Below are 26,941 nucleotides of genomic sequence, written 5' to 3' on the forward strand. Positions count from 1 at the left end.
CCAAAGCTTTTGACTGTGTGGATCACAACAAATTGTGGGAAATTCTTAAAGGGATGGGAACACCAGACCACCTTATCTGCCTCCTGAGAAATCTGTATGCAGGTCAGGATGCACAGTTAGAACTGGACATGGAACAACAGACTGGTTCCAAATTGGGAAAGAAGTAAGTCAAGGCTGTTTACTATCATCCTGCTTATTTAACTTATATGCAGAGTATATCATGCAAAATGCCAGGCTGAATAGAGAACAAGCTGGAAACAAGATTGCCCAGAGAAGTATCAATAACCTCAGATATACAGATGACACCACCCTTATGGCAGAAAGTGAAGAGGAACTGAAGAGCCTCTTGAAGAAAGTGAAAGAGGAGAGTGAAAATGTTGGCTTAAAGCTCAACATTCAAAAAACTAAAACATGGCATCTGGGCCTATCACTTCATGGCAAACAGATGGGAAAACAATAAGAACAGTGGCTGACTATATTTTGGGGGGCTTGAAAATCACTGCAGAAGGTGACTATAGCCATGAAATTAAGACACTTGCTCCTTGGAGAAAAGCTCTGACCAACCTAGACAGCATATTAAAAAGCAGAGACATTACTTTGCTGAAAAAAATCCATCTAGACAAAGCTATGGTTTTCCCACTAGTCATGTATGGATGTGAGAATTGAACCGTAAAGAAAGCTGAGCACTGAAGAATTGATGCCTTTGGACTGTGGTATTGGAGAAGACTCTTGAGAGTCCCTTGGCCTGCAGGGAGATGAAAGCAGTCAATCCTAAATGAAATCAGTCCTGAATATTCATTGGAAGGACTGATACTGAAGCTCCAATACTTTGGCCATCTAATGGGAAGAACTGACTCATTTGAAATGACCCTGATACTGGGACAGATTGAAGGCAGGAGAAGAAGGGGAAGGGAGGATGAGATGGTTGGATGGCATCACCGACTCGATGGACATGAGTTTGAGCAAGTTCCAGGAGTTGATGATGGATAGGGAAGGCTGGCATGCTGCAGTCCATTGAGTCACAAATCAGCGGCCACAACTAAGCGACTGAACTGAACCGGCGTTGTAGTCACAGTTGTAGTATGCTGCTGCTGCTGCTAAGTCGCTTCAGTCCTGTCTGACTCTGTGCGACCCCATAGATGGCAGCCCACCAGGCTCCTCCATCCATGGGATTTTCCAGGCAAGAGTACTGCAGTGGGTTGCCATTGCCTTCTCCGACAGTCATAGTATAGAGAGCTCCAATATAAATGATGCCGAAATGACAAGCATCAATTTAAAAAGCACAAATGTCATGAGCAAGCAATGAAGGAGGAAATGAAGCATTAAAATAGTGAATTATGCTAGTTTTTGCCCATGAAAATGGATAAGATTTTAAAGCTTGGTAAAAAGCAAATGTTGGTGAGGGTAAGTGGAAACTAATGTTCTCACACAATATTAATGGAAATAAAACTCAGTTCAAACGTTTCAAAAAGCACTTACTCTCTATGTACCAAAAGCCTTAAGGATATTCACAGCCCATGAAACAACAATTCCACCCAGAGAACATCATAAGAGAAATAATCATGAATGGTCCTTACATTTCAATACAGAAAAGCTCAGAGCACCTTTTTTCATAATAGCAGAAATGTTGAAAACTACTAAATGCCTGATGAAATAAAATTTACATTTTAGGGCAGGATGAGAAATATGGGAGGCCGGAGGATGGAAGAGAGGGCCCAGAGAGAGGCAGGCAGGTGCACAATAATCTCTGATTTGGTGACTTGCAGCGGCCATGACCCCCAGCCCTGTGGGACCCTGTGTGCTTCACAGACCATCACACTCAGTCCCTGCTCAGCAGCCCCATTCCTCTCACACAGACAGGCTCCACACCCTCATACAGCCTCATGCCACAGACACCCTCACATGCACGCTCACACACTACACACACACACACACACACAGGGAGAGAGACACAGAGAGAGAGAGAGACAGAGAGAAGCACAGAGCCTACAGGAGCATAGACACAGGAAACACAGGGACCCAGGGGCAGTGCTCACACACCAGGCACATGGAGCCTGTGGGAACAGCCCAGAGTCCCAGCTGAGCTCAGTCACTGGATCTTTCACACACTGGGAGCCACTGGGACTCCTAGAGGCTCCCTGAGAACAAGGGAAACAGTGGAGGGACTCAGGCTGACCCAGCTGGGCCCAGACCTAACCTCATTTCTCTGAAAAATCTGCCGCCATGACCAGTGGACTCCCCACAGGAGAGGGACCAGTATTCACAGTCTGTGTGGCTCCTTTTTAGTCAAAAACACTGAGGCTCGACTCCAGAACTCCAGACACCTTTCCCTTCACCAAGGCATCCTCTCCCTGCTGTGGACCCAGGACAAAGGGGCAGCTCTTACCTTGACCACCCACCATGGTGCCGAGGAGGAGGACACAGAGTCCCTGGAGGGAGAGGTGTTGGCTCAGAGCCATCCTGACCCCACGTCCTTAAGGTCACAGTCCCAGCTGCAGGATCAGCCTGTGAGGAGGCGTCAGGGTGTCGACTGGGGTCTATATAGACCATCCCCTACATCCTCCCTCATGAGAGCCAATAGCGACACCTTTCACCATTTCAGGCACTATTGGAGGCTGCATCTGCCACTTTCTGAAGCTCAGACACCAATGAGCTTCTGAATCTTCAACATCTCCTTATATGAGCAACACGGTCCTTTGACCTCCTGCTTCCGTGGTCCCTGAGAGCCAGGCTCCGTGACCGAGGCTGGTGTAGAAAAGTTGCATCAAAAAGCATGAGTGATATTTTCTAGTCAGATCACCCTGACCAATACCATAGACTGTGAGATCTGACAGGGTCAGAGGACAGGATCTCTTGGCCCGTGGAGAATATCTCTGTTGGAATCAAGCATTGATCTTCCCTGAGAATGAGCTCAGGGACAAAGAAGAGACCTACAAGAAGGCTAGAAATGCAAGAATATTTATCAGGCCAGGGGAAAGTGAGGACCAGGCGCACAGGAATTCATAGGTGAGCACGGAGGCAGTGAGGTGGGACCCATCAAGTGGAGGGATGAGTTTGCTGGTCTCTTTCCGGAAGGATCTGGAGCCTGGGTGCTGGAGCACATGCATGCATTCTCAGTTGTGTCTGGCTCTTTGCAACCCCATAGACTGTAGCCCTCCCAGGCTCCTCTGTCCACAGGATTTCCCAGGCAAGGATACTGGAGTGGGTTGCCATTTCCTTCTCTGGGGGCTCTTTCCGACTCAGGGATTGAACCCGTATCTCCTGTGTCTCCTGCATTGGCAGGTGGGTTCTTTACTGCTGAGCCACCTGGGAAGTCCTATAAGGGATTTTTCAGCCACATTAAATCCCTTCCCTTATATTTCATTTCAATTTATGTGAAATATCCCTTTCAGCTAGTCACCAAATAATGCTTCAAGAGAGAAAGAGTTTGCTGTTATAGGAAACAAAGAGAAAGGAGGAGTTGTCTTTCAACTCCAGCCTGCCAAAATAGGATTTGGGGATCTCTAGAATAAAACATGTAGTTTAGAAAGACTTAGATTTCCTAAACTTCACAGTTTCCCCCTTTGCATATTGACAGTTTGGTTTGATAAGATTCATTATATTATAAGCCATTACTAAAGAAGATGCAAAATATAATTAAAGGGAACTGCCCCAGACAGAAGGATAAATAGAAAGTATTCTGCTACATGGTAGCTGCAGGCAAGGGGTCAAAGAAGAGGCCTGTGAAGCAGAAAAGAGAAGGGGTTCGTGCTGCCTGAAACTATCAGTGACCCCACCTCCTTCATTCTACATTTAAGAGGAAAAGCGGTAACAAGAATGGAAGCCCGGGTGGATGAGGGGACAGAGCAAAACATAAGGGGCTGAAATTCAGTGTGGCCATTGCTGCCTTTTTCTGTTTCCACTGATCAGAAGAAGCTCCCAGATGGTAACCAGAAAGTAGTCCTGGGGTGAATAGAGACTGAGAAGGACAGTAAGGGGATATAAGATAGTGATAAACTCAAGGTCACTAACATGCTACCCCATGTGCCTCATGCCCTCTCAGGCTAAAGATTCCATGATGCACCCCTGTGGTCCACACAGGCCCACACTGAGGCCCCCTCACCCTGAGTCTCATCATTTCAGCAGAGATGAGGGAAGGACACATCTGTGACACACAAACTTCAGAATCCCCACTAAGCTCTGAGATGGATGGCTCCATGCACCCCCCACCACACACACCTTAAGGTCTCAGTGAAGCCAACATTGACGGCAGCTGTGGGCCAGTCCACACCCTGTCAGTTTCCCCACCAGATGGACCCCTCATCCTGGTCAGCAGACATAGCTTCTCTGTCCTGTCATGCCTGCCCTTCCTATTTGAGACTCAGGTAAATGAAAAGGGAGAAAAGTCAACTGAACACATTTTTTTCTCTCTCTCTATTAAATGTGCTGATATTTTATTTTACAACAGTCACTTTCTTGTTCTGTGTTCCTCTCACTTTCAAGCCCCCATCTGTACATGAACTCCATCTCCTTCTGGATGCTTGACACAGTAGTGATTATAACTGATTAGAAATGTCAGAACCAGAATATAAACTCAGGGGCTGGAGTAGGACCAGGATCTGCTCTGTCACTTAGAGTCGATGCTCTATTCCCCCTGGGGCCCAGAGTCATCATTCCTTACCCAGTTATGGACTCCACAGCATCACCAGAATCCATGAGGCAGACACCTAGAACAGAGGACAAGCTTCCTGGGGTCCAATCATCCCTCCCACAGGATGACCGAGGGATGCGTTTAGTGAACCAGGTACATAGTCTTACCTCAGGATTGAGATCTCACAGATAAGATGCTGTTAGGGGCTTCAGACTCTGTTATAGGGAGGGGTGGGCTGGAAAGGAGGGGCTAACTCAGGGCTACTATAGGGTCCCCAGCACCTGCTATCCCAGAGCTGGGAGGGCAGCATCAACATGGACCCACTCACCCTCTGATGAAGGTATATCTTCTCTGACACGTAAGAAAATCTGTGTCCCATCTCATCCAAGATTTGAATGAAGAGAGCTTTAAGGAGAACTCCAACCAACTTTGTCCACAATGAACTTGAGAGAGTGCAGTGCAGGGGTCAGGAGAACAGACTTGGGAGCCAGTTTGCCCTGTCGTGACTCGGAGTTCAGCCACATACCACATGTGTGACCTTGTACTGGGTCCTTACACTCTCTGTGCAGTGGCTTAGTCTGTAAAAGGAGAGTTATCCATATGCCTAGATGACAGAGTTTTGGTTAGAATTAAATGAGTTGAATTAGTAAGAGATATAACTACTAGTTAATAGTAGTACATAGTAGTGATAGAGAAGCAATATTAGGGCCCCTCTCTCCATCCCATCCCAGGAATCACAGAACTCTAGAACAGGAATTAAATTCTGTTGCCTGGAACCTTGACTGAAGCTATTAAAACTCTCCCAGAGTTTTGACATGCTGTGATGGTGATTGGTGCCAGAGTTGTGAGTCTTCCGCACATCACTCCTTCTCTCTGTCCCCCATTCTACTGCTCATGAAGTTTGACCCTACCAACTGTGAACCTCATGAATTAAGTTGTTTACTTGCTAATATTACTTTATACATGGACTTGGTAAAATTTCTGTGTCTAATTCACGCCCTTATCCCCAAAGCCTGCTAATAAAAAATCCTAAATGATGTCTCTTGTATACCTGAATGAATGAATGTCAGTCAGGTATTTTATACAAATCATTTCAGACAAAAGAAATCTTTTGAGAGCTAACTTAACTTGCTGTGAGGACTTAAGAGCACAGTGCAGGTTGTGTCAATTGTTGTAATGATATTTCAATATGATTAAATGATATAAGCTATGTATGGTTCACTTCAACACTTTGCTGCAAGGAATGCAGTAAATTGCAACACCAGAAACAAGTCTAGCCCCATTCCAAGAGCAGTGCTGAGAGAGCACTTCTAAACATGTATAAAAATGCTGCAAGTGTCTTTGTATATCTGAAGATAAAGACGATAAACCACAGCACCCTGACAGGTGAAGGCCATGAAGCCTCCTGTTCTTGTCTTTATCAGATATGGCCAAGTGGTCAGGATGTTTATGTATTTATCATTTGGCACATTTTCGATTCAAACCACACATAACTGTAACAGGAAGAAATTTTGCTATAAAAATTTTATTTTAACAGCTCCGTATTGAATTAGAAGTACAGAAGCAAAGAGCAGGAAGAATCCTGTTCTTTAACTTAGACTAACTGTTTCCTTGGTCTTATGGTAAAGCAATACAATCTGTAGCATTATTATTCCCAAATCACCATGAGAAAATAGAGGTTTCAGAGGTTCAGTTACCTCTTTGCCAGGAAAGTTAATAATTAAACCTGCTTGCCTGAGGAACATTTCCCCAGGACTAATCAGACAGAGTGACTAAAATACAAAATATTTTTAAATTAAAATAGTGGTGCACAATTTAAAAGGAAATAATTAATTGAGTTGTTACACCAAAGCATTGGAGACCCACCTCACCATCTGTGTTCCTTGCATGGATGGATGGAACCAGGGTTCGTAAAGTCTCCTTTACCAAAGACCACCTCATCACAAGGGGATGGAGGAAAGAGCAAGGTCATGAGCTGGCTGAGGTCCAGCCCATCATCTCTGTTCAGCCCTTTACAGTCTATAAGCAGCAATATTGAACAAGAGTATGGCTCTGAATTGGCCTCATTCATTCCTCCATAGTGCAGCATCAGATACCCAGAGACCAGAGACGATCAAAGCTACTAAATCAAAGACAAGCAGATTCTAAGTGGAGAGCAAGCAGATCAAGGACCCTTCCCCACTGCTGTTGGAAAGGAAGAAGCTCTTCCACCCCAGACAACATCTGTGTGAGGAGAGACAAGAAGATGCCTCCTTAAATACAGGAAAACCAGTCTTAGCAGGGAGCTTGAACTAGAAATGACAAGACAGTTATTACAATGAACCCGAGCTAAGCTGAGGGACAAATTTTAAATGGGAGTGTCTGTGTTAATGTTATGGAACTTTCAGTCCTCACAAACACCCCTTGCTAGTGCACAAGATGAGATCAGTTATAATAATAGAGAGCATTACATTTATGTATATTTAAATTCTAGAGGACACATTTTTAAGCCTATTACAAAAAGAAAAGTCATAAATCTTTTCTTGTTTTTAAATGCATGAAGTTGTCACCTCTGTGAATTCTTTGTAATTCCTCCAGCTAAAACTTACTGTTGTACCTATTTAATCTATAAAAACTTTCTTACAAATACTATATTGTCTCCAGAGTGTGGGCTTCTGGAGAGCAAGTATTATGTCTTATTCTTCAGTGTCTCCTTAAGGTCAAGTAAAGACACATAGAAAGAGCTTAACAAATGTTGGATAACTAAAGAAATGAATGCATGGACAAATGCTGAAAATCACCCTGCAGTTAGTGATACTGAGTGGAGAAGGGAGGTGGGGGACAAAGGAGACACAAATCTGACTAATCCCACTCAGCACAGACTGAGGTGGAGTCAGGAGTCAGAGACACACCAGCCAAAGGATCCAAATACAAAATGCCTTCAAATTCCCCTCGGAGAGGGTAGGATCACGTTCAATTTCTTCACAAAGCTGTATCTCAGAAGCTTCTCCAAGGTGAGAAAAAACTGACAGCACTGCTCTCAAGAGTTCCACTGAAGGATGTGATAGACAGTAATGCTAGTCAAACAGCTGTATTTCCAGCCCTCAGTGACTCATTCTGGGCAATGAAACGAGGGTGGTGTAACCTGTGTCACTTCTGAGTGGAGGCAGGAAAAGCCCAAGTGTGATTCTCTAGACTCTCTTTTCTGTCCCAGAATTGTATGTTCCAGATGATGCACATGTAAGAGTCTCACGGACCACAAACGACTGCAGGTTGTGATGAGTGTGTGTGTGTGTGTGTGCATGTGTATGTATGTGTGTGTGTGTTTATATGTGTGCATGTGTATGTGTGTATATATGTGTACGTATGTATCTATATGTGTGTGTGTGTGTGTGTGTGTGAGAGAGAGACACTGAGATTTGGAGGTCACTTTTTCCAGCAGCAGAACAGAGTCTCTTCTGATGCATACCAAGGAGAAAGACGACTTGAAAAGAAGACAGAATCTGTCACATGAAGCAGATACGTTCCTGGATCTCCTCTTCCTTCTGTGCCTTCATCCCAAGCTGCTCCCTCTGAGCTCACCTTGCTTCCTCTGTTGGGCTTGGTTGTTTCTCAGTCACCATTTCTGATTTACAAACAACCAGATCTAAGTCCTGTCTCAGTGCACCCGCCCCGGTGCATCTCCTGTTCCCTCTACATCACTCTGTGCTGACAGTCAGGCTGTTTCCCAAATTTGTCTCTTAGCATTTTGACCTTCATCCTTAAACAGCTCTCCTTTCCTCTGAGTTAGTCAGTCCATCATCTCTGATCTTATTTTTGCCTTCCACCAGTCCTGTACTAATAAAAAGGTAGCATGTGCTTTCTAAGCCCCCTCAGTTTCTTCTTGATTTCCTGAACAAATCTGATTCCTGCATTTACTGCTCCATGCACGTAATTAACTTCTTCACCTTTCAGTTCAGTTTAGTGGATCAGTAGTGTCCAACTTTTTGTGACCCCATGGACTGCAGCACACCAGGCTCCCCTGTATCCCCAACTCCTGGAGCTTGCTCAACTCATGGCCATTGAGTTGGCGATGCAATCCAAGCAGCTCATCTTCTGTCATCCTCTTCTCTTCTGGTCTTCAATCTTTCCCAGCATCAGGGTCTTTTCCTATGAGTCAGCTCTTTGCATCAGGTGGCCAAAGTATTGGAGTTTCAGCTTCAGCATCAGTCCTTCCAATGAATATTCAGGACTGGTTTCCTTCAGGGTTGACTTGGATCTCCTTGCAGTCCAAGGGACTCTCAAGAGTCTTCTCCAACACCACAGTTCAAAAGCATCATTTTTTCGGTGCTAAACTTTATGGTCCTGCTCTCACATCCATACATGACTACTGAAAAAAACATAGCTTTGACTAGATGGACATTTGTTGGCAAAGTAATATCTCTGCCTTTTTATATGCTGTCTAGGTTGGTCATGACTATCCTTCAGGAAGAAACGTCTTTTACTCTCATGGCTGCAGTCACCATCTGCAGTGATTTTGGAGCCCAAAAACTAAAGTCTCTCTCTGTTTCCATTGTTTCTCCATCTATTTGCCATTGAGTGATGGGGCCAGATGCGGTGATCTTCATTTTTTGAATGCTGAGTTTTAAGCCCGTTTTTTCACTCTCCTCTTTCATTTTCCATCAAGAGGCTCTTTAGTTCCTCTTCACTTTCTGCCACAAGGGTGGTGTCATCTGCATATCTAAGGTTATTGATATTTCTCCCAGCAATCTTGATTCCAGCTTGTGGTTCATCCAACCCAGCATTTCGCAAGATGTACACTGCATATAAATTAAATAAGCAGGGTGACAATATACAGCCTTGATGTACTCCTTTCCCAATTTGGAACCAGTTCTTTGTTCCATGTCTGGTCCTAACTGTTGCTTCTTGACCTACATACAGATTTCTCAGGAGACAGGTAACATTTTCTGGTATTCGCATCTTTGAAGAATTTTCCACAGAAAGAATTCTTCACGTTTGGGTAAGAAATAATTTTGCTAATTTTTTTCCCCTCAACTTGAGAGAGTCATTTCCTAGGCCAGTTGATAAGAAGCCTAGGGGTCCCCAAGGAGAGAGGGGTCTGGAATTCTCAAGGAGGAAAAAAGGACAAACTTTTTTTCTTCTCTTTCCCTCTACATTCCTTAGGATTATATAACAATAATGTATCCTGCTTGAGGACAGTCTCTGGAAAAAACATTCTGGCTAATCCTGTTATCTTAAAATGTAAATTATGGGAGTAGGTCTAGTGAGGTCTTTACAACCTCCAGACACTCTTTTGATTCACTGTAATAACTAATTGGAGAATATATAACCCCATTGCTACACTAGCAAGGGGGTTCTCTTTCTGCCCCCTTCTAATGGCTATGTCAGAAGCTCTCTCTGTCTCCTTTATACATTAATAAAACTTTATTACACAAAAGCGCTGAGCATCAAGCCTCGTCTCTGGCCTTGGATTGAATTCTTCTCCTCTGGAGGCCAAGAATCCCGGCATCTTTTTGTGGTTCAGCAACAACCTTTCAAACTCAAGAAAATGGCACATTCAAAACATATATCCTTGTGAGCACAGTCCTAGGGCCTGCCTCAGAACTTGGGAGGAGTTGGTGCAAGGAGAGTCTGTGAAGGTGAGGCTTCATTACCTTCATGATTAACGCACCTCTGCTCAGAATTGATGTAATTACCAACTCCAGAGCTATTGAGTTCCTGCAGGTGGTCATTCTCAAACCACTTAAACTCAAGATTAGTGCCACTGAGATGGCACTCAGGGTTCAAAGGCTGAGTGGTTGCTCAGACTTGAAGTCTATGACCTGATGCTCTATTGCATGTGGAGCTTTGATGCAGCTGAGTCCAGCCTGCAGATCAGCCTCAGAACACTGGAAATACAGCAAAATGTGTTCCTCCTTTAACATCTAAAAGTCTGTAAACAGATTCTCTTTTCCTTATCGTTGACTCCTTCCCCATCTGGGTATGATACCCAAGGCTCCTGCAGGCTGCAAGTTCCTGCTAAGGCCCTTCCAGGGCCCAGGATTGGAGTGAGGCCTGTACCTGAGTATAAATTCTATATTTCCAGTCTCTATAACTTAATAGATCCTCTGATAATGTTTATTGAATCGAATAAGACCCTGCTGGTGGACATTCAAGAGAAATTATCTTAAATATAGAGAACTATTTTTGAGGACACCACTTAGCTAACTGACATTTTTGTTTTAAAGGCAAAAGTTTTGAGCAATTAACAGGGCAAGTTTTGATTTTCAAACAGAGGGAGCTTATCACCAACAGACATGTCACTTCGAACGCTGCAAATCTCTATCTCTAAGGATACACAAGACAAACCACAGCATACTAACATGTGGCCTCTTATTAAGTCTTAATCAGACCCAACGGAGGAGACAGGGTATTCATATGATTTATCATTTGGCAGTTTTTCAATTAAAACCTCACAGAGACATCACAGGAAGAAAGTTTGCAATTAAAAAGTACAGCTGCGCTGTCTGTATGACATAGGAAGGAAATGAGCTGCAAAAAGAGTTCTTTTCTTAAAAAAAAAAAAAAAAACCCAAGAGGCTAATTCATCTTTCACGTTGTGAAAGGAGAGTCCTCTGGGGCTGATCCTGAAGGATGCTGTAGAGACCAGGACACCTCAACTGTTCTGCACAACAGTTAGAACTGTGAGCTAATAACTTTGGATAAAGGTGTGCTCTGACTCCTTTCTCTTTACTTTTTGTGACTCTACTGTAGGTTTTTCATTTTTGTTGCCATGAGGCTCATGTATATAATCTTATAGACACAACAGTATATATTACACTGATAAATTAATTTCAATCACATACAAAAGCTATACCTTTTTATCCCCTTACACTTTCTGGTTTTGATGTCAGAATTTGTCTCTCTTTATATAGCATATCCACTAACAAAAAACTTTTCTTTATAGTTTTTTAATACTTCCTTTAGACTACAATTAACTGGTTAGCACATTACCATATTCAGTATTAGAATATTCTGAGTTGTATTACATATATATATATTTACAAGTCCATTGTATATTTTGTGGGCTTCCCTGATAGCTCAGTTAGTAAAGAATCAACCTGCAATGCAGGAGACCCCAGTTCATTTTCTGGGTCGGGACGATCCCCTGAAGAAGGGATAGGTTGCCCACCCCTGTGTTCTTTGGCTTCCCTTGTGGCTCAGCTGATAAAGAATCTGCCTGCAATGTGGGAGACCTGGGTTTGATCCCTGGGTTGGGAAGATCCCCTGGAGAAGGGAAAGTCTATCCACTCCAGTATTCTCACATGGAGAATTCCATAGACAGTCCAAGGGGGTCACAAAGAGTTGGACATGACTAAGTAAATTTCACTTTCACTGTATATTTTGTATATTAGAGTTTTCTGAATTGGATTACATATTTACATTTACAAATCTGTTGTATCTTCTTTCATATGATAATTAGTATCCTTCCTTTAGTTTGAAGTGAAGAAGGCAATGGAACCCCACTCCAGTACTCTTGCCTGGAAAATCCCATGGACGCAGGAGCCTGGTGGGCTGCAGTCCATGGGGTCACTAAGAGTCGGACATGACTGAGCGACTTCACTTTCACATTTCACTTTCCTGCATTGGAGAAGGCAATGGCAACCCACTCCAGTGTTCTTGCCTGGAGAATCCCAGTGACAGGGGAGCCTGGTGGGCTGCCATCTATGGGGTCTCACAGAGTTGGACCCGACTGAAGCGACTTAGCAACAGTAGCAGCAGCATTTAACTTGAAGAACTCCCTTCGGCAATCTTGTAAGACAAACCTGTGTTGGTGAGCTTCCTTAACTGTTGTTTGTTTGGAAAAGTCTTTATATCATCTTCATTTCTGAAAGACAGTCTTCCTGAGAAAAGTATTCTTGGTTGCCAGGTTTTTACTTTCATCAGCTTGACTATATCATCCTAGTCTCTCCTGGCCTGCCAGGTTTATTCTCAGAAACCCAGTGATATTCTTAAGGGAATGTCTTTTTTGTGAGCATTTACTTTTCTCTTGATGCTTCTAAAATTCTCTCCTTATCTTGATTATAGGAAATGTGTCTTGGAGAGGATAGTTTCGAATGAACTCTGAGGGGTGACCTATTAGCTACATGAACTTGGATATCTAAATCTGATCCAATTTGGGACTTACCTGGTATTATTTCTTTAAGCAAAATCTCTGTCTCTTCCTCGCTCTCTGGGACTCCAGTAATGTGCAGGTTGTTTCTGTAATGTTATCCCATAGTTCACACAGGTTCTTTCACAGTTTTTTCATTCTTTTTTCCTTCTTTGTCTTCCAGCTGGGTAATTTCAATTGTCTTCTACATTACAGATTCTTCTGCTGTTGCTGATGCTGAGAGGGTAACAGGCAGGAAGGCCAGGGGTCTCCAAGTGGAGGAAATAGGCTGCAAGTGTCAGACATTTTTATGTCTCTTAAGTGGCAGGAGGAAACAAACTGGCAGTATGTTTTTCTCCTTCTCTATATAAATTTAAAAGGAGGTTTCTCTTAAAATGCTGTGTTGCCATGACACCTGGTTTCACCTGAAGCTAACTATTCTCAAGCCTTGAGTTCACCAATACATTTTTTCTTATGGAAATGTTTGTCTTAAGCCATGTTAATGTGCTATGCATTTATCCCAGACTCTGTAAGTTCCACCAAATGGCAAAGAAACTACTTGACAGACCAGTATGTTATACTCAGATATTGTTCCCCTAATCTATGTAAATGAAACTATTTGTTTGGTAATCTGCACTTCTACAAGATTCAAGTCAATTGTTTTATGGCCTGGGATGAATTATCTGGTGCCATTCTCAGTTTTAAGACATTCCTTTCTTTTCATTAACAGACTGTTAGTGACTATATAACATCCAGCTGAAGACTAGCAGGGGGTACTCTTTCTACCCCCTTCTGATGTGTATGTCAGAAGCTTTCTCTATCTCCTTTATACTTTAATAAAACTTTATTACACAAAAGCTCTGAGGGATCCAGCCTTGTCTCTGGCCCCGGATTGAATTCGTCTCCTCCAGAGGCCAAGAATCCCGGCGTCTTATCACTCAGCAACAACCTTTCAATGCTCTCTGTAGCATTTTTCATTTTGTTGCATTTCATTCACTGTAATCTCGAGCAAAAGAATTTCTGTTTGGTTCCTTCTCGTTTCTTGGCCTCACTTCAGAGATTGAGGGATCTCAGTTCCCAGGCCAGGATCGAATCCAGGCACAGCAGTGAAAGCATTGAATCTTAACCACTAAACCATCAGCAAACTCTGTGTTGCTTCCTTTTTTATGATTTATGTCTCTGTAAAACAAACACTTTCCTCTGTGGAGCCACTCAGCCTGTGCACAACAACTACTGAGCCCTGGCTCTAAGACCTGGAAACTGCAAACGGGAGCCTGCATGCTGCAACTACTGAAGCCTGAGCTCCTAGAGCCTGTGCTCTGCAACAAGGGAAGCCCCCACGTACAGAAGCCTGCTCTCCACAAAGAAGAGTGGTGACTGCTTGCCAAAACTAGAGAAAGCCCATGTGCAGCAACGAAGACCCAGTGCAACCAAACATTAAAAACAATAATAATAATATAAGAAATATTTTTAATCTCATTGTGTTCACATATTCATTTCCTGAATTGGATTGTTTATCTGTGTTTTTTGGAGTTCACTGAGCTTCTTGGTGGGTATACTTTATTTCTTTCATTATACGTCATTTATTTCATTACTTCCAAATGGTGAATAGCCATGTGAGCTGCCCTGGGAGAAGTCCTGGGCATCTTCCCATTCCCAAGCACAACCTAGAACTATGAAGACTGCAAGTGTGAGTGTAGGTTGGAGCCCTGGACACCATACAGGCCATCAAGCAGTAACCGGGTGGACTCAGCTCACAACCAGGCCAGCAATCTCAGTTCTTACATTAGTTCAGCAGCTTCTCCACATATCCACAATGGAATGGGGGTGAGGGGCTACATATTGTGTAAAGGTAATATTTACTTGGCCACTCCTATATGACAGCTGCCTCCACCCTGAAGAATCACAGCAGGATCATGTTTACATTTTCAATAGTAACCAGATTAACACAATCTTGAAACAATATGTTTTCAGAGAAGTTCACTACTCTCAAATTCTTCCTTTAAGTCTTCAATCATATCAGACACCTCCATCCACATATTTGAAACATAAAGACCCAAATGTTCCTAATCTTCCCATCTACATCCCTTCTTCTGCATCCCCTCTGCCTAGGTCTCCACTTTCTTGCCCTCTTGTCCCACCTGGATGCAGGGTGTGGTAAGCACCAATTTGCCATCCATCAACTTAGAAAGAGATATGAGCTGATATACTTCACTCAGAAGGATAGATTACTGGAGAGACAAGAAATAGCAACATCCTGAATAAATAGCACAAAGGGATGGAAAGAATGGATTCATAAGGATTTGATAACCAACTAGACATGGGAGAAGAGCAAAAAGGAATCTATATCTGCTTGAGGAATAAACAGATAAAGTAACCTAGGGAATGAGTAACGAAAAAGGGAGATGCAGTTACCTAGATTTAGATTTTTAACTGGTCCATGAAAATTTAGGCAGGATAAGGAAAGCTGTATCCATTCTCTCTTACCAGACAATGTCCCACATTGAAACTCACATCCAAGTCTGGTGCCCAAGAATAGATTAAAAACAGGTGATGTGACATCTCAGAGAAGAACATACAGGATTGGGTTTTTTCCATGAGTTTGTGAAATGAAAATATCTCCTGCCATATCAATAAACAAGAAATGTCACAGCCATCAGTGATTTCTGGCCTTCAACTGTGAATGAAGGCCTCCAGAACTGTGATCCAGGGGCTGCTGCCACCCCCTGCATGGTGATTGCTGAGGAGCTGGGACAATGCAAGAAGCAGCCATCTGCCATACTTTAAGGTGAACAAGGAAACAGGATTGGCCCCAGATAGCTGAGGTGCATATGAAAGGAATGAATTCAGTGAGTCCAGAGGCTTGCATCTTCCCACAAACATAATGCTAGCTTCCTTAACTTGATACCTGATCTTTGATGTTCAGACTGCCTGCTCCCTTTGTTGCAAACTTGTATACAGCCTGACTTCCCCTCCTGCCTCCTTGGAGCAGTTTTCTCAGAGTTACTGAGATGCAGTCTCCAGGGCCTGGAGTCCTAAACATTCCCACCAAATAAACTAACTCTATCAGGTTCTGAATATATTTTTTGGTCAACAAGTTCATCTTGCTAGGAATGAGGGTGTGAATGTGGACCAAGTTTAGATGCTTTTCTAAGCAAGAGTGACCTGGAACACTTGTAATCCCAGGCAAAGTCATGGCCTCATTAGCCTTTGAAGGAGGTGAGAAAACAGGGCAGTACATCTTGTTTTCCTTTGAGGAAAATGGTGTTTGAAAACCAGACCAATCCTTTCAAAGCATTTGACATGGAACTTGCTAAATTAGCAACACAGCAAAAAGTTACTTTATTCAGAATACTTCATTTTCAACAATTTCCATATAACACAATTACAGGTCAGCCTTACTCTATTGAAATACAGCCAATTAGAATATCTGAGGCTTCATCGCATATTTAATACAACATCATGGGAAAGTCACTGTGGATGTTCCTGGTGCACTGAGTTCAACGTCATCATACCCAGGGTCCCCTTTGTTCCCCTGGAGCAGCCACGGGCTCTCTTCTCCTTCCCCAGGATCAGCTTCCTCTCCAAAGATGAACAGAGAAGAGTCTGAAATAGTAAAGAAAAGCATGATTAGAATTGAGCCAAAGGGGAACAGACCTTGTTGTGGAAGTGAGTCAATTAAGTGGTGATAACAAAGCACCCCTGGGACCCAGGTGTGGGCAGGAGGCTCAGGCTATTTCCCATCAGTTACAGTGAGGATGGACCCGGGCTGTCCTCTCAGATCCAGTCCATGTGGACTCTGGGGCCTCAGCCCATGTGGAAACCTTGCATCACAGGAGACCTGTGCTCACACAAGAGCTCTGGGAAGACCTGCCTCCAGGCCACACAATCAGCAAGGCGATGCCCAGGAACAGTAAGAACATACCAATGAATTTAATGTTCTCCTCTCACAACTGACAGACATGAAATCACCACAAGAGGGAGAGTGGAGACAGGAAAATCTGGGTTCTTCACTCACAAACCAGCTCTGCTCTTAGTTAACTTCTGTTCCCAAATGTCCACAAATAGTATCAAGGTGCAGCCACAGGAGGCCCCTTCCCAGGGACCACACAGGCCCTCAGATGGAGAAATGCTCTTTTCTAGAGAATGCGTCTCTTCTCTCGGCTACTGAAAAGTCTGGAGCAAATTAGACTGTAGCTGACCACAAACTCTGGTCTATGAACTACCAACATGGCTTATTGTTAAGGCCACTGCAGATCATAGATTTTGTACTTTAGTGCTGACATATAAACAGAGCTCATCTTAAATTATCCCAATACCTCACAAATTCAATACTGCACTACATTTTAAAAAAGCTTTGACTACCTTTCATGTATAAGACAGCACAGAGGAGTTATCAAAACACTTGTTCTATTTGTGGATTTCATAAATATGCTGAAATAATCAAGTTTTCTTTTCCTTTTGGCCACTGAACAATGCTTGTGGGATCTTAGTTGCTTGGCCAGGGATTGCACTCAGGTCCTAGCAGTGAAAGTGCAGAGTCCTAACCACTGGATTGTCAGGAAATGCCCTAATCTGTACATTTTAATGCAAGCATATCACATATAAAGTGAAAATTTATATTGCAGTATGGAGACGTAAATGCCAAAAAGAGAATGATTTCTCACTGCCAAGGAGTGTGATAGCATTAAAGACAGTATACGGTTGAGACTGTCACATCCAATTCTTTGTGACACTATGGACTACAGCCTGCCAGACTTCTCTTTCCATGGGATTCTCCAGGCAAGAATACTGGAGTGGGTTGCCATTCCCTTCTCCAAGAGATCTTCCAAACCAGGGATCAAACCCAGGTCTCCTGCATTGCAGGCAGATTCTTTACCATCTGAGACACCAGGGAAGCCCATCAAATGCATGAGATTACTGATGTTTTGAAATTCTAGAGAGGCTGGGCATTGAGGAGCTAAAGTTCACCAAATCTAGGACAGAGACTGAAGACTGCAGGAGATGAGCTAACCCCACTCACCTGTCTGAGACCTCATCCCATCTTCCTTCACTGGGAGCACATCCTCTTCACTCATGTGAGAGGCAGGAGGAGCCCCAGGCACTGGTACTTCTTCAGCATCATCATAAGCCTCACCAGGGTCATCAGTCCTCTGATGTGGGGCTTCTGAGGGCAGAGCAGGGGTCAGTTGAAACCACGGTAAGGGGGTTCGTCTGGGAAATACCTATGATCCCTTCTGACCCAGAGTTTCTGAGCTGCTATAGAGAGGCACACTATTTCAAAAGATTTTTTCTCTTCTAAGACCATGTTTCACTTTGAAGTGCCCATAAGCCAAAACATGATTTTACACATCTTTCTCAAAGGAACTCGTATACCATTAAGCATGACTAAAGCATTTTGACTAATTATGCTTTCCAGGTGTTATTTTTAGAAACATTGTGTTTCTGTTGTGATTCTGGACACAGAGAGCCCAGCTCCAAATCTGAGACGTCACAGAACAGCCAGAGAAGGGGAAGGATGGACCCCATCTCGATACAAAGGATTCTACAGCTCCACCAAAGGAAGACTGTTTCCCTTGCCTCTCATCTCTATGATGGAAACTCTCCTCCCCAACACCCAGCTGAGGTGGGTCCACCTCTATTACCTGGAGCAGATCTGGAGTCATCGTTGTCCTCACCATCTGACAGGAAGCCTAATGTGCAGACAAATATCACACAACACACAGAATGACCCTCCCCACACTCAAGGGACCAGTGTTAAGGTTGAGAAGGAACAGGCCTGGTTCATGCAGTGTAGACGGAGGCTGCAGGCTCACAGGACTCTGAGAGGCCATCCTACCACTTTGGAGGAGCTGCCTCTGTGAGTCTGCGGCACGCGTGGGGGCTGCGGATGCTGAGAAGATGCTCACAGCCAATGGGAGGTGACAATCAGAGGTCCTAGGAGGGCAGGCAGAGACACCCACCTGGGGTGTCCAGAAGATCCTGCTTCCGTGACACAAGGTAATCGAGCTCCTCATACACTGCTTCAGCAAGAGCATCTTCATAGCTGGAAAAGGCTGAGAGATCCCCCAACAGGTCAGAGATGGAACCACAGACATCCCGATCCAGCAGGCTAAAAAATCCCCCAGCAGGTCAGAAATGCTGGCCAAGATACCCCGAACCAGCAGACACATCCTTTATCTCCCCAGTGCTCACACAGGTCTTGTAGGGACCTCAGGATAGCTTCCCACCCAGTGCACCTGTTGGCACCTTCTCCCTTCATCTGGCCCTGAATACAGCTCAGCCCCAACTCTGTCTCATCTCACAGGAAAGGCTATGACTTATGAGAGCTCATATACCAGTCCTAAAAGCCTCTGTCTACTCAGAACTTAGAGCACATGGAGCCTGCAGACTCAGAACAGAGGCCTGGTCCAGGCTCCCCTCCTCACACCCGCCCCATCTCCTGCCTGCACACACGCTCCCTGGTCCCCAGTTCCCCCTGCAGCCCACCTCTGTGCTCTGCTCTCCATCTGAGCACCTGAGTCACCAGGACGACGAGGACCAGGAAGAGAAGGGCTCCCAGGATGAGGCAGAAGACCCAAGGCAGGGAGAAAATGCCAGGGAGAGGATTCGAGGCTGGTCTGGTCCCTAAGGAGAACAGGAAAGAGGGTTGGAGAAGGTCCTGGGCAGAGAAACCCTCTGTGCCAGAATTTCCAGGAGCTCTGGACAATGGCATCCCCGCCTCAGATACAAGTGCACTGACAGTGACTGAGTTCCTCCGGGTCTCATTCTGAGACAAGCCAACCTCACTCCTGCCAGTGTGGCCCCAAGGCAGAGCCAGGGATTGTCAGGGAGCTGCCTGCCTAAACTGCCTCTGAGGACCCGCCTCATCCCCTCTCCCTGGGCTTCAAGAGACAGAGCATCAAACAGTCCTGGGACCTGCACCTCACTGATGAGGAGCAACACACAGGGGCAGGTGGGAGAGCCTTAGATTCTGCAACATGGGAACCAGAGCCACTTGGACCTCAAGCATGAGAACCTTCTGACTCTGGGAACCAAGGCAGAGGAGTTCCCCAACATAACACCCTGGCTCCTCCCCAACAGCCAGAGGCTCCTAGACTCTTTCCTCTCCTTAGCTGTCAGAGAGCCCACAGAACAGGTCCCCAGGATCTGAGTACTCTCCCCTGCCCATAGATGGATCACAGTACCTGCTGTAGTTGGGGGCAATGATATCCTTGCACCTAAAGGGAAAAAGAGGAGTTTGGGTAAAGGGAATTGGCCAGAATGAAGGGCAGCCCTATTTTCCCTCTTGAGCCTGAAGTCACCCCCCAGTCTCAACAACATCAGTGTCCAGTCCTCCCAGCTCCTCCGTCCTAGATCAGAGCCCCAGCACCCGGACACTCTTTGAACACAAACTCCCCACCACCCCTGGCCCAGCCCACTGCCCCCGCGCTGCCCCAGCTCACCCAGGACGGACCCCGAGCCCCTCACTCACCAGAGCACCTCACACCAGCATCCTCCTCGTGCTTGCAGTCACTCTGCCCCCAGGGATCCGCAGCACAGTCCCACAGGGAGGACTCTCGGCCCCCGCACCGCACCTCGTCCAGCCAGATGCTCCCGCTTCCAGGGCCAAACGCCGCGGCCCGCACGGCTTCCAGGGCCGGGCCACAGCCCAGCTGCTGACACACCACCTCGGCCTCTGCCAGGCTCCAGGAGTCATCGCACACGGTGCCCCAGGAGCCGCTGTGCCAGACCTCCACCCGCCCTGAGCACTCGCTGTCTCCTCCCCTGAGCCGGAGCTTCTCTCTGTCTGAAAAGGCAGCAGCCCCTCCTGTGACTCCCCTGGTGGGAGGAAGGAGCCCCTGGGGCCCTGGGGAGGGGGCGGGGCTGACGTACCTGTGCAGGGGGCAGCAGTTGGACAGCTCTTGGGTCTTCTTCCTGCAGAAGCAACAATGGGAAGCTCTGGTTCAGGGACAGCTGGGGGTGGTCTTGTCCCCAAACACGAGTATCTAAGGTTGTTTGTCACAGTAAAATGACAAAAGACCACAGAAGCTACATCATCTACGTTGCTGATAGGTTCACTGCATCGTATCAGCAGCTAAAATTACTTTATCTAATTAGTTGTTTACCATAACAAAAGCAAACCAACAGACACAGAGACAAATACAAATATACACCTACATTTTGTGGACTCAACCAAACCCATCAATTAGATCTGAAAATATGAAATCATACTAACGGCATCCTACATGGTTGGGAGTGACACAGAAACAGACAGTAAGTCACCTGCACAAGAGACATAGGCTTCCTCCTTGGGAGAGCAGGAGTTGTAATTCCAAGGGTCAGAAGGACACTGCCAGAGAGAGGTATCAGCTCTCCGGCACTTGATTCCATCTACCCAGTGGGGTCTAGAACCTTCCCTAAGAGCAACAGAAGAGTTGAGACTTCCGCTGTCCCCACAGCTAAGCTGTCTGCAGATCATGGACACGGTGATGTCTTCCATGGGGCTGCGGCAGACACTGCCCCAGGTCCCGTTGTAGAAAACTTCCAGCCAACCAGCACACTGCTGGTCCTTGCTGACCATCCTAAGGGCCAGGAACTCTAAGATTGAAACGGAGGAGATGGAACACAGTGAGCATTCCACTCAGTGCTCTGGGTTTTCCTCTCCCCCAGAGATAGTGACCACACATCCCTGATCCAGCAGAGGAGATGCCCACTGGGTGACAAGACTGACTTTTGCCTCCCTTTCACCTGACTTTGTCCATTAACGTCTGTACACCTATTTTTACCACAACAATTTAGATATGAACAGACAGCAAGGCCAACTAGTGCACCTGCAGTGACAGGAGCTGATTCCTGCTTCCTGACAAAATTTCTAAAAGAACAGAATGTGATGTGGACACTGAGGTGGTCGATGGAATAACAGACCCCCCAAAGATGTCTGTAGCCTAATCCTGGAACCTGTGACATGTTACCTTACCTTTCAAAAGGGACTTTACAGATGTGATTAATAAGGACCTTGGGATGGAGAGATAAAGCTCAAATATTGAGAAGTAACTATGTGAGCCCCGTCTAACACATCTTTAAGCCCACTACACTGAGAAATGCATCATCTTTTCCAGCTCCAATCAGAGAGAAATGTGAATGAGGGAGAAGAGTTGGAAGAGGCACTGTTGTTGAAGAAGAGGGCTCTGAGCCAAGAAATGAGCCCACACAGAAACCACAAAAGGCTGGGAAAGGAGTTCTCCCAGAGACTCCAGGCAGAATGCAGCCCTGTGGACACTGGGATGTTGGCCCATGGAGACTCTCTTTGACTCCTAGCAAACAGAACTGTAAAGGAAAAATCTGAGTTTTCACTATGTCAGATTCCTCTGTCCATGGGATTCTCAGGCAAGAATACTGGAATGGGTTGTCATGCCCTCCTCCAGGGGATCTTATAACCCAGGGACTGAACCCGCATCTTTTACATGTCCTGCATTGGCAGGCAGGTTATTTACCACTAGCACAACTGGGGGAGCCCAGGATTTCAAGATGTTACTACCACAGGTAACTGCAGAAAGAGCCGTGCTTTCACGTGTTAACTGTCAGAAACGGCTCTGCCAGGAAACACTGGGGAGAAGAAAGGACCAGAATCTCAGCTGCTGCAGGAGGAAGTGAAAGCACCTCGTCTTCAGGTCTACTGGAAACACAGGCTCCATGGGAGGAAGCCTCCTACTCTGGTCCTTTCAGCATCTCTCCATCAGGGCTCAGACCCCGTCCTCCAGGGCCCCACCCCTCCCCCAGCCTGTGGACAGTGTGGAGTGCTGACCTGAGCAGATGACCCCCGCGTCCTCCTTATGTCTGCAGTCGTGACTCCCCCAGCCTCGGGAAGGGCACCTCCACACGTGAGACTCATTTCCTGTGCAGTTCAGGTCGTCCAGCCAGATGGGCCCTGATCCCTCCCCAAAGTGAGCGGACCTCGTGGCATTGAGGGCTTCTCCACAGCCCAGCTGCCTGCACACCACGCGGGCATCGTCCAGGTCCCAGCCGTCATCACAGATGGTGCCCCAGGAGCCTTGGTCAAGGATCTCCACTCTCCCGGCGCAGGGACCGCCCCCGTCCACCAGGCGGAGCTGTCTGCTGTCTGAGGAGAGAGAAATGGGACAATGGGGCAATGACTGGGTTGTAGAGAGTCTTCTGTTCTGCGGGACACTCACCTGAGCAGTAGGGGGCGCTCTCCTCTGAGGCTGCAGAGCCTGCTGATTCTGACAGGGAGTCATTGCAATGGGGCAGCATCTGGGTCTGGTTTCCTGCAGAAACAGCAATGATCAGGGTGTTGGTGATTGAAAAACAGGAAACTGAATAAACTAAATAATGACAAGCAGTGGGGTCTGGGAAGAAAAATGTAAGATAGTTGCGCAGTAGTTTCCAACTCTTTTTCACCCTATGGACTGTAGTACACCAGCCCCCTTGTCCATGGGAGTTTCGAGGCAAGAATGCTGGAATGGAATGACATTTCCTCCTCCAGGGGATCTTCCCCACCAGGAATCAAAATGTCATCTCCTGTATTTCCTGCATTGTCTGGTGGATTCTTTACCACTGAGCCTTTAGGGAAGCCCAGGTTAACATAGTCGTAAAGTTTTCATAACTGTAGTGTTCGCCTTCACTATGGAGAGTTCTGCTTCTGACAGGGCCACAATTTTTCTCTCAAGCACTAAGATGAGTTAAATAAGTTCTGTCCCTAAATCTATCCCTAAATAGAAGAAACAAAATAAAACACTTTCCGAAGTATTTTTACAATTTGTCATCTACAATGTCTGTATTTTAAAAGATATTTATTTAAAATAGATCTCATGAGAAACCAAGAGGAAATGTAGACATTAGAAACAATTCCCCAGGATACTCAGCTACTAGAGTTACTTGACAGAGAATTTAAAGAGCCTTGATTAAGGTGCCCATGGAATTAATGGACAAAATGTGCACCCTGATGGAAAAAAACAAATAATGATAACAACAAATAAAAATTCTAGAGCTGAAAAACTTACTAGTTGAAATTAAGAACAAAAGAATGAGCATATCAGCAAATTAGCTCAGCATAGGGGAGAATCAATAAAGTGGAAGGTCGTAAGACAAATATGCCTCTATTAGAAGTGCAGGCCACATAGTAAGTGTCCTGATTACACTTCTGTATAACAAATTACAAAAACAGCCTCCGAAGCAATATATATATCTCCACACTCTTCATTTTCTTAAGTCTTCCTGGGTCAGTAATTTGAGAAAGACTCAACTTGGCAGTTGTGTCTTGGGATCTTTCATGTAGTTGCACTTAGATGTCATCTGGGGTCAGCTGAGGACTTGACTGAACTTTGGTTAATAAGGAAATTTCTTGAATAATTTTAGGGAAAAAAGGACATCATGACTGCAACCTAATTCAGAAAGACTTTACATGTTTATGGAGAAATGGGGCAGGAGGGGGACAGAGAGAGAGAGAAGAAGAGAGGAAGATTAAAGCAAAACACTAATATTGGGAGATCCAGGTAAAAGTCATTTGGGAACTTTTGCAACTTTCAGGTCTCAAATTAGGTCAAGATAAAAAAAATTAAAAGGTAAAAATAAGTCAGAAAGAATTAATTCCTAGGACACTTTCACTAAAAGAAATATAAATAATGTCAAAAACATGAAACACCTAGGAGAAAACCTAGTAAAAGATGGGCAAAAGCTCTGATGGACCTAACTGAATGGAGGGATATGTCATGTAAATGAATTGGGAGACTCAAAACTGTCAAAGTCAAACATCCTCAAATTTCTGGTAGATTAAATATAATATCAATCAAAATACATTTATGAAGTTTCTTTTGGTGAAAAAGAACAAATTAATTCCAAAATTTTTTTTAAACGTAAAATGCCAAGAATGACCAACACAGTTGACAAGAAAGGCAACATAGTTAGTTAATATAAAGCAACTCTTGTAAATTTTAATTTACTATAAAATTACAATAAAATTACAATAATTAAGAAAATACAGTATTGGTGGAAGGATAGACAAATGATACAATGGAATAGAACAGAGAGTCTAAAAAAGACTTAGACACATATGCCCATCTCCTTATGGCAAAGGTGGCACACAGTGGAGACAAAAATCATCTCAGAAAAAGATTTTGAGTCAATTAGATGTCAATATGAAACTTGACCCTTATATAGATATCAATCTCAGAAGGAATATGCAATTATATGCAAGAGAAAAATAAACTTCTATAAGATACTGCTGAAGAATGATTTTAAGGTCTTGGAGCAAGCAAAGTTTTTTTCAAAAGGATATGAGAAATACTAAACATATAGGAAAAAACTAGTAAGTTATATTTCCTTAAGATTAAGATCTTTGCTCATCTAAGGACATGGTACCATTAAGAAAGTGAAAATAAAAGACCAAGGATTAAATAAATAGCATAGATTTTCACCCAAAGTCATTGTCATGGTAAGTTGTAGCATCATATTTGTAATAGTCAAGGACAGAAGATAATTCAAAGCTCTACCATCAGTCAAATGGATCAGTATATTTTCATGTGGATCATTCAAAGAACTACTCTACAGTAATAAAAATGAATAGTCAGCTGCTACAATCAACACCATGAGTGAATCCCAAACATAATGTTGAGTCAAAGAAGTCAGACACACAAGAAACATACTGCATGATTTTATATAAAGTTCAAAAATCAATAAAATATCCTATGGTTTTTGTTATTGTTGTTGTTCAATTGCCCAGTCATGTGCAACCTTTGTGACCCCATGGACTGCAGCATGCCAGGCCTCCCTGTCCCTCACCATCTCCCGGAGTTTGCCCCAGTTCATGTTCATTGCATCAGTAATGCCATCCAGCCATCTCATCCTCTGACACCCTCTTCTCCTTCTGCCCTCAATCTTTCCCATCATCAGAGACTTTCCCAAAGAGTCATCTGTTCGCAACAGATGACCAAAATACTGGAACTTCAGCTTCAGCATCAGTCCTTCCAGTGAATATTCGATGGTAATAGAAGTTAAACTGTTTTCACTGGAGAGGACACAGGACATAGTTACTAGGAGGCAACAGTGACTCTGTAGTGCTGGGAAAGTCTCTGGGCTTATCTGGCTTGGGGAACATGACTGAGGTCTACACTTACTGCCGGTACTTTGTTTTCCGTGACTATTTGTAACTAATAATGCTGCTTAAAAATATATTATTCCCCTTCACACTTCTTGCCCTGACCTGAAAAATGAATGAACAATGAGAGGAAGCAGATTTCACCATGAAATATCCAATTTTTGAAGCCAGGTTTCCCTCACTCTCCGCTCATGAGGACATTTCACTCCATGAGTACCAGTAGCCCTTCCCCCCTCTCTTACCTGAGCAGATCACATAGGCCGTGTTGCCATGGGAACAGTCAAGACCACCCAGGGCAGCCACAGGACAACTCCACAGGAAGGACTCTACCCCTGAGCAGTGAAATCGGACTGTTGAGATCTGATCACCTCCTTCTACAAAATGTGGTCCTCTAGGGGTGGAGATGGCGACTCCACAGCCGAGCTGACGACAGACAACATTGGCGTTGGCCAGACTCCAGTGGGAGGCACAGAGCGCTCTCCATCGTCCAGAAATGTTCATCTCTACCTGCCCCTCACACTGAGAGGAGCCATTTGTCATGAGCCGGACTTCTGCATACACTGGTAGAAGAACACAGGATTTCAGCAAAATCACATGACTTTCTCACCTGAACAGGGTGTTCACAGAGATGAAAGGCCTGACCTGCATCTCACCTGAACAGACAACCTGAGCAGCTCCACTGTGGTGACACGTGCCCCCTGGACAGGGCACTCTGGGGCAGACCCGGAGCTCAGGCTCCTCCCCCTCACACCTGAACTCTTCAGCCCAGACCCGGCCATCGGACTCTCTGAAGGGCACGTGTCCCAGCACAGACACAGCCTTCCCGCACCCCAGCTCTGCACAGATGACCTGGGCAGTGGGGAGTGTGAAGTTCCCATCAGACACTGGGGTCCAGTCTTCTCCAGAATGCACTTCTACTCGCCCTGAGCAGGGTCCTTCTCCTCCAGCCAGACGCACAAATCCTAAGGGAAACGATCAACAGCAGCAACAAACCCTGTGAGTGTTCATAGTCCTCGCTTGGCATTGGAAACAGCACATCATAGGCAAGGATGTGAAAGCGTTTCATTTCTAGAAGTGGGGCATGGAGAGAGAATTTGACAGGGTC

General features: G+C 45.0%; 1 protein-coding gene across 1 annotated transcript in view; it reads right to left on the reverse strand.

Moving 5' to 3' along the window:
• LOC133043711 (uncharacterized) overlaps positions 1 to 26,941 on the reverse strand; it is a 234,134-nt gene that overhangs the window by 44,517 nt on the left and 162,676 nt on the right. Inside the window, 5 exon segments of the mRNA XM_061124863.1 lie at positions 20,215 to 20,529; positions 21,006 to 21,320; positions 22,916 to 23,008; positions 26,079 to 26,396; positions 26,490 to 26,798. Coding sequence (XP_060980846.1) covers positions 20,215 to 20,529; positions 21,006 to 21,320; positions 22,916 to 23,008; positions 26,079 to 26,396; positions 26,490 to 26,798 — 1,350 coding nt within the window.

This window comes from Dama dama, chromosome 22 (genome assembly GCF_033118175.1).
Source record: "Dama dama isolate Ldn47 chromosome 22, ASM3311817v1, whole genome shotgun sequence".
Lineage (NCBI taxonomy): Eukaryota > Metazoa > Chordata > Mammalia > Artiodactyla > Cervidae > Dama > Dama dama.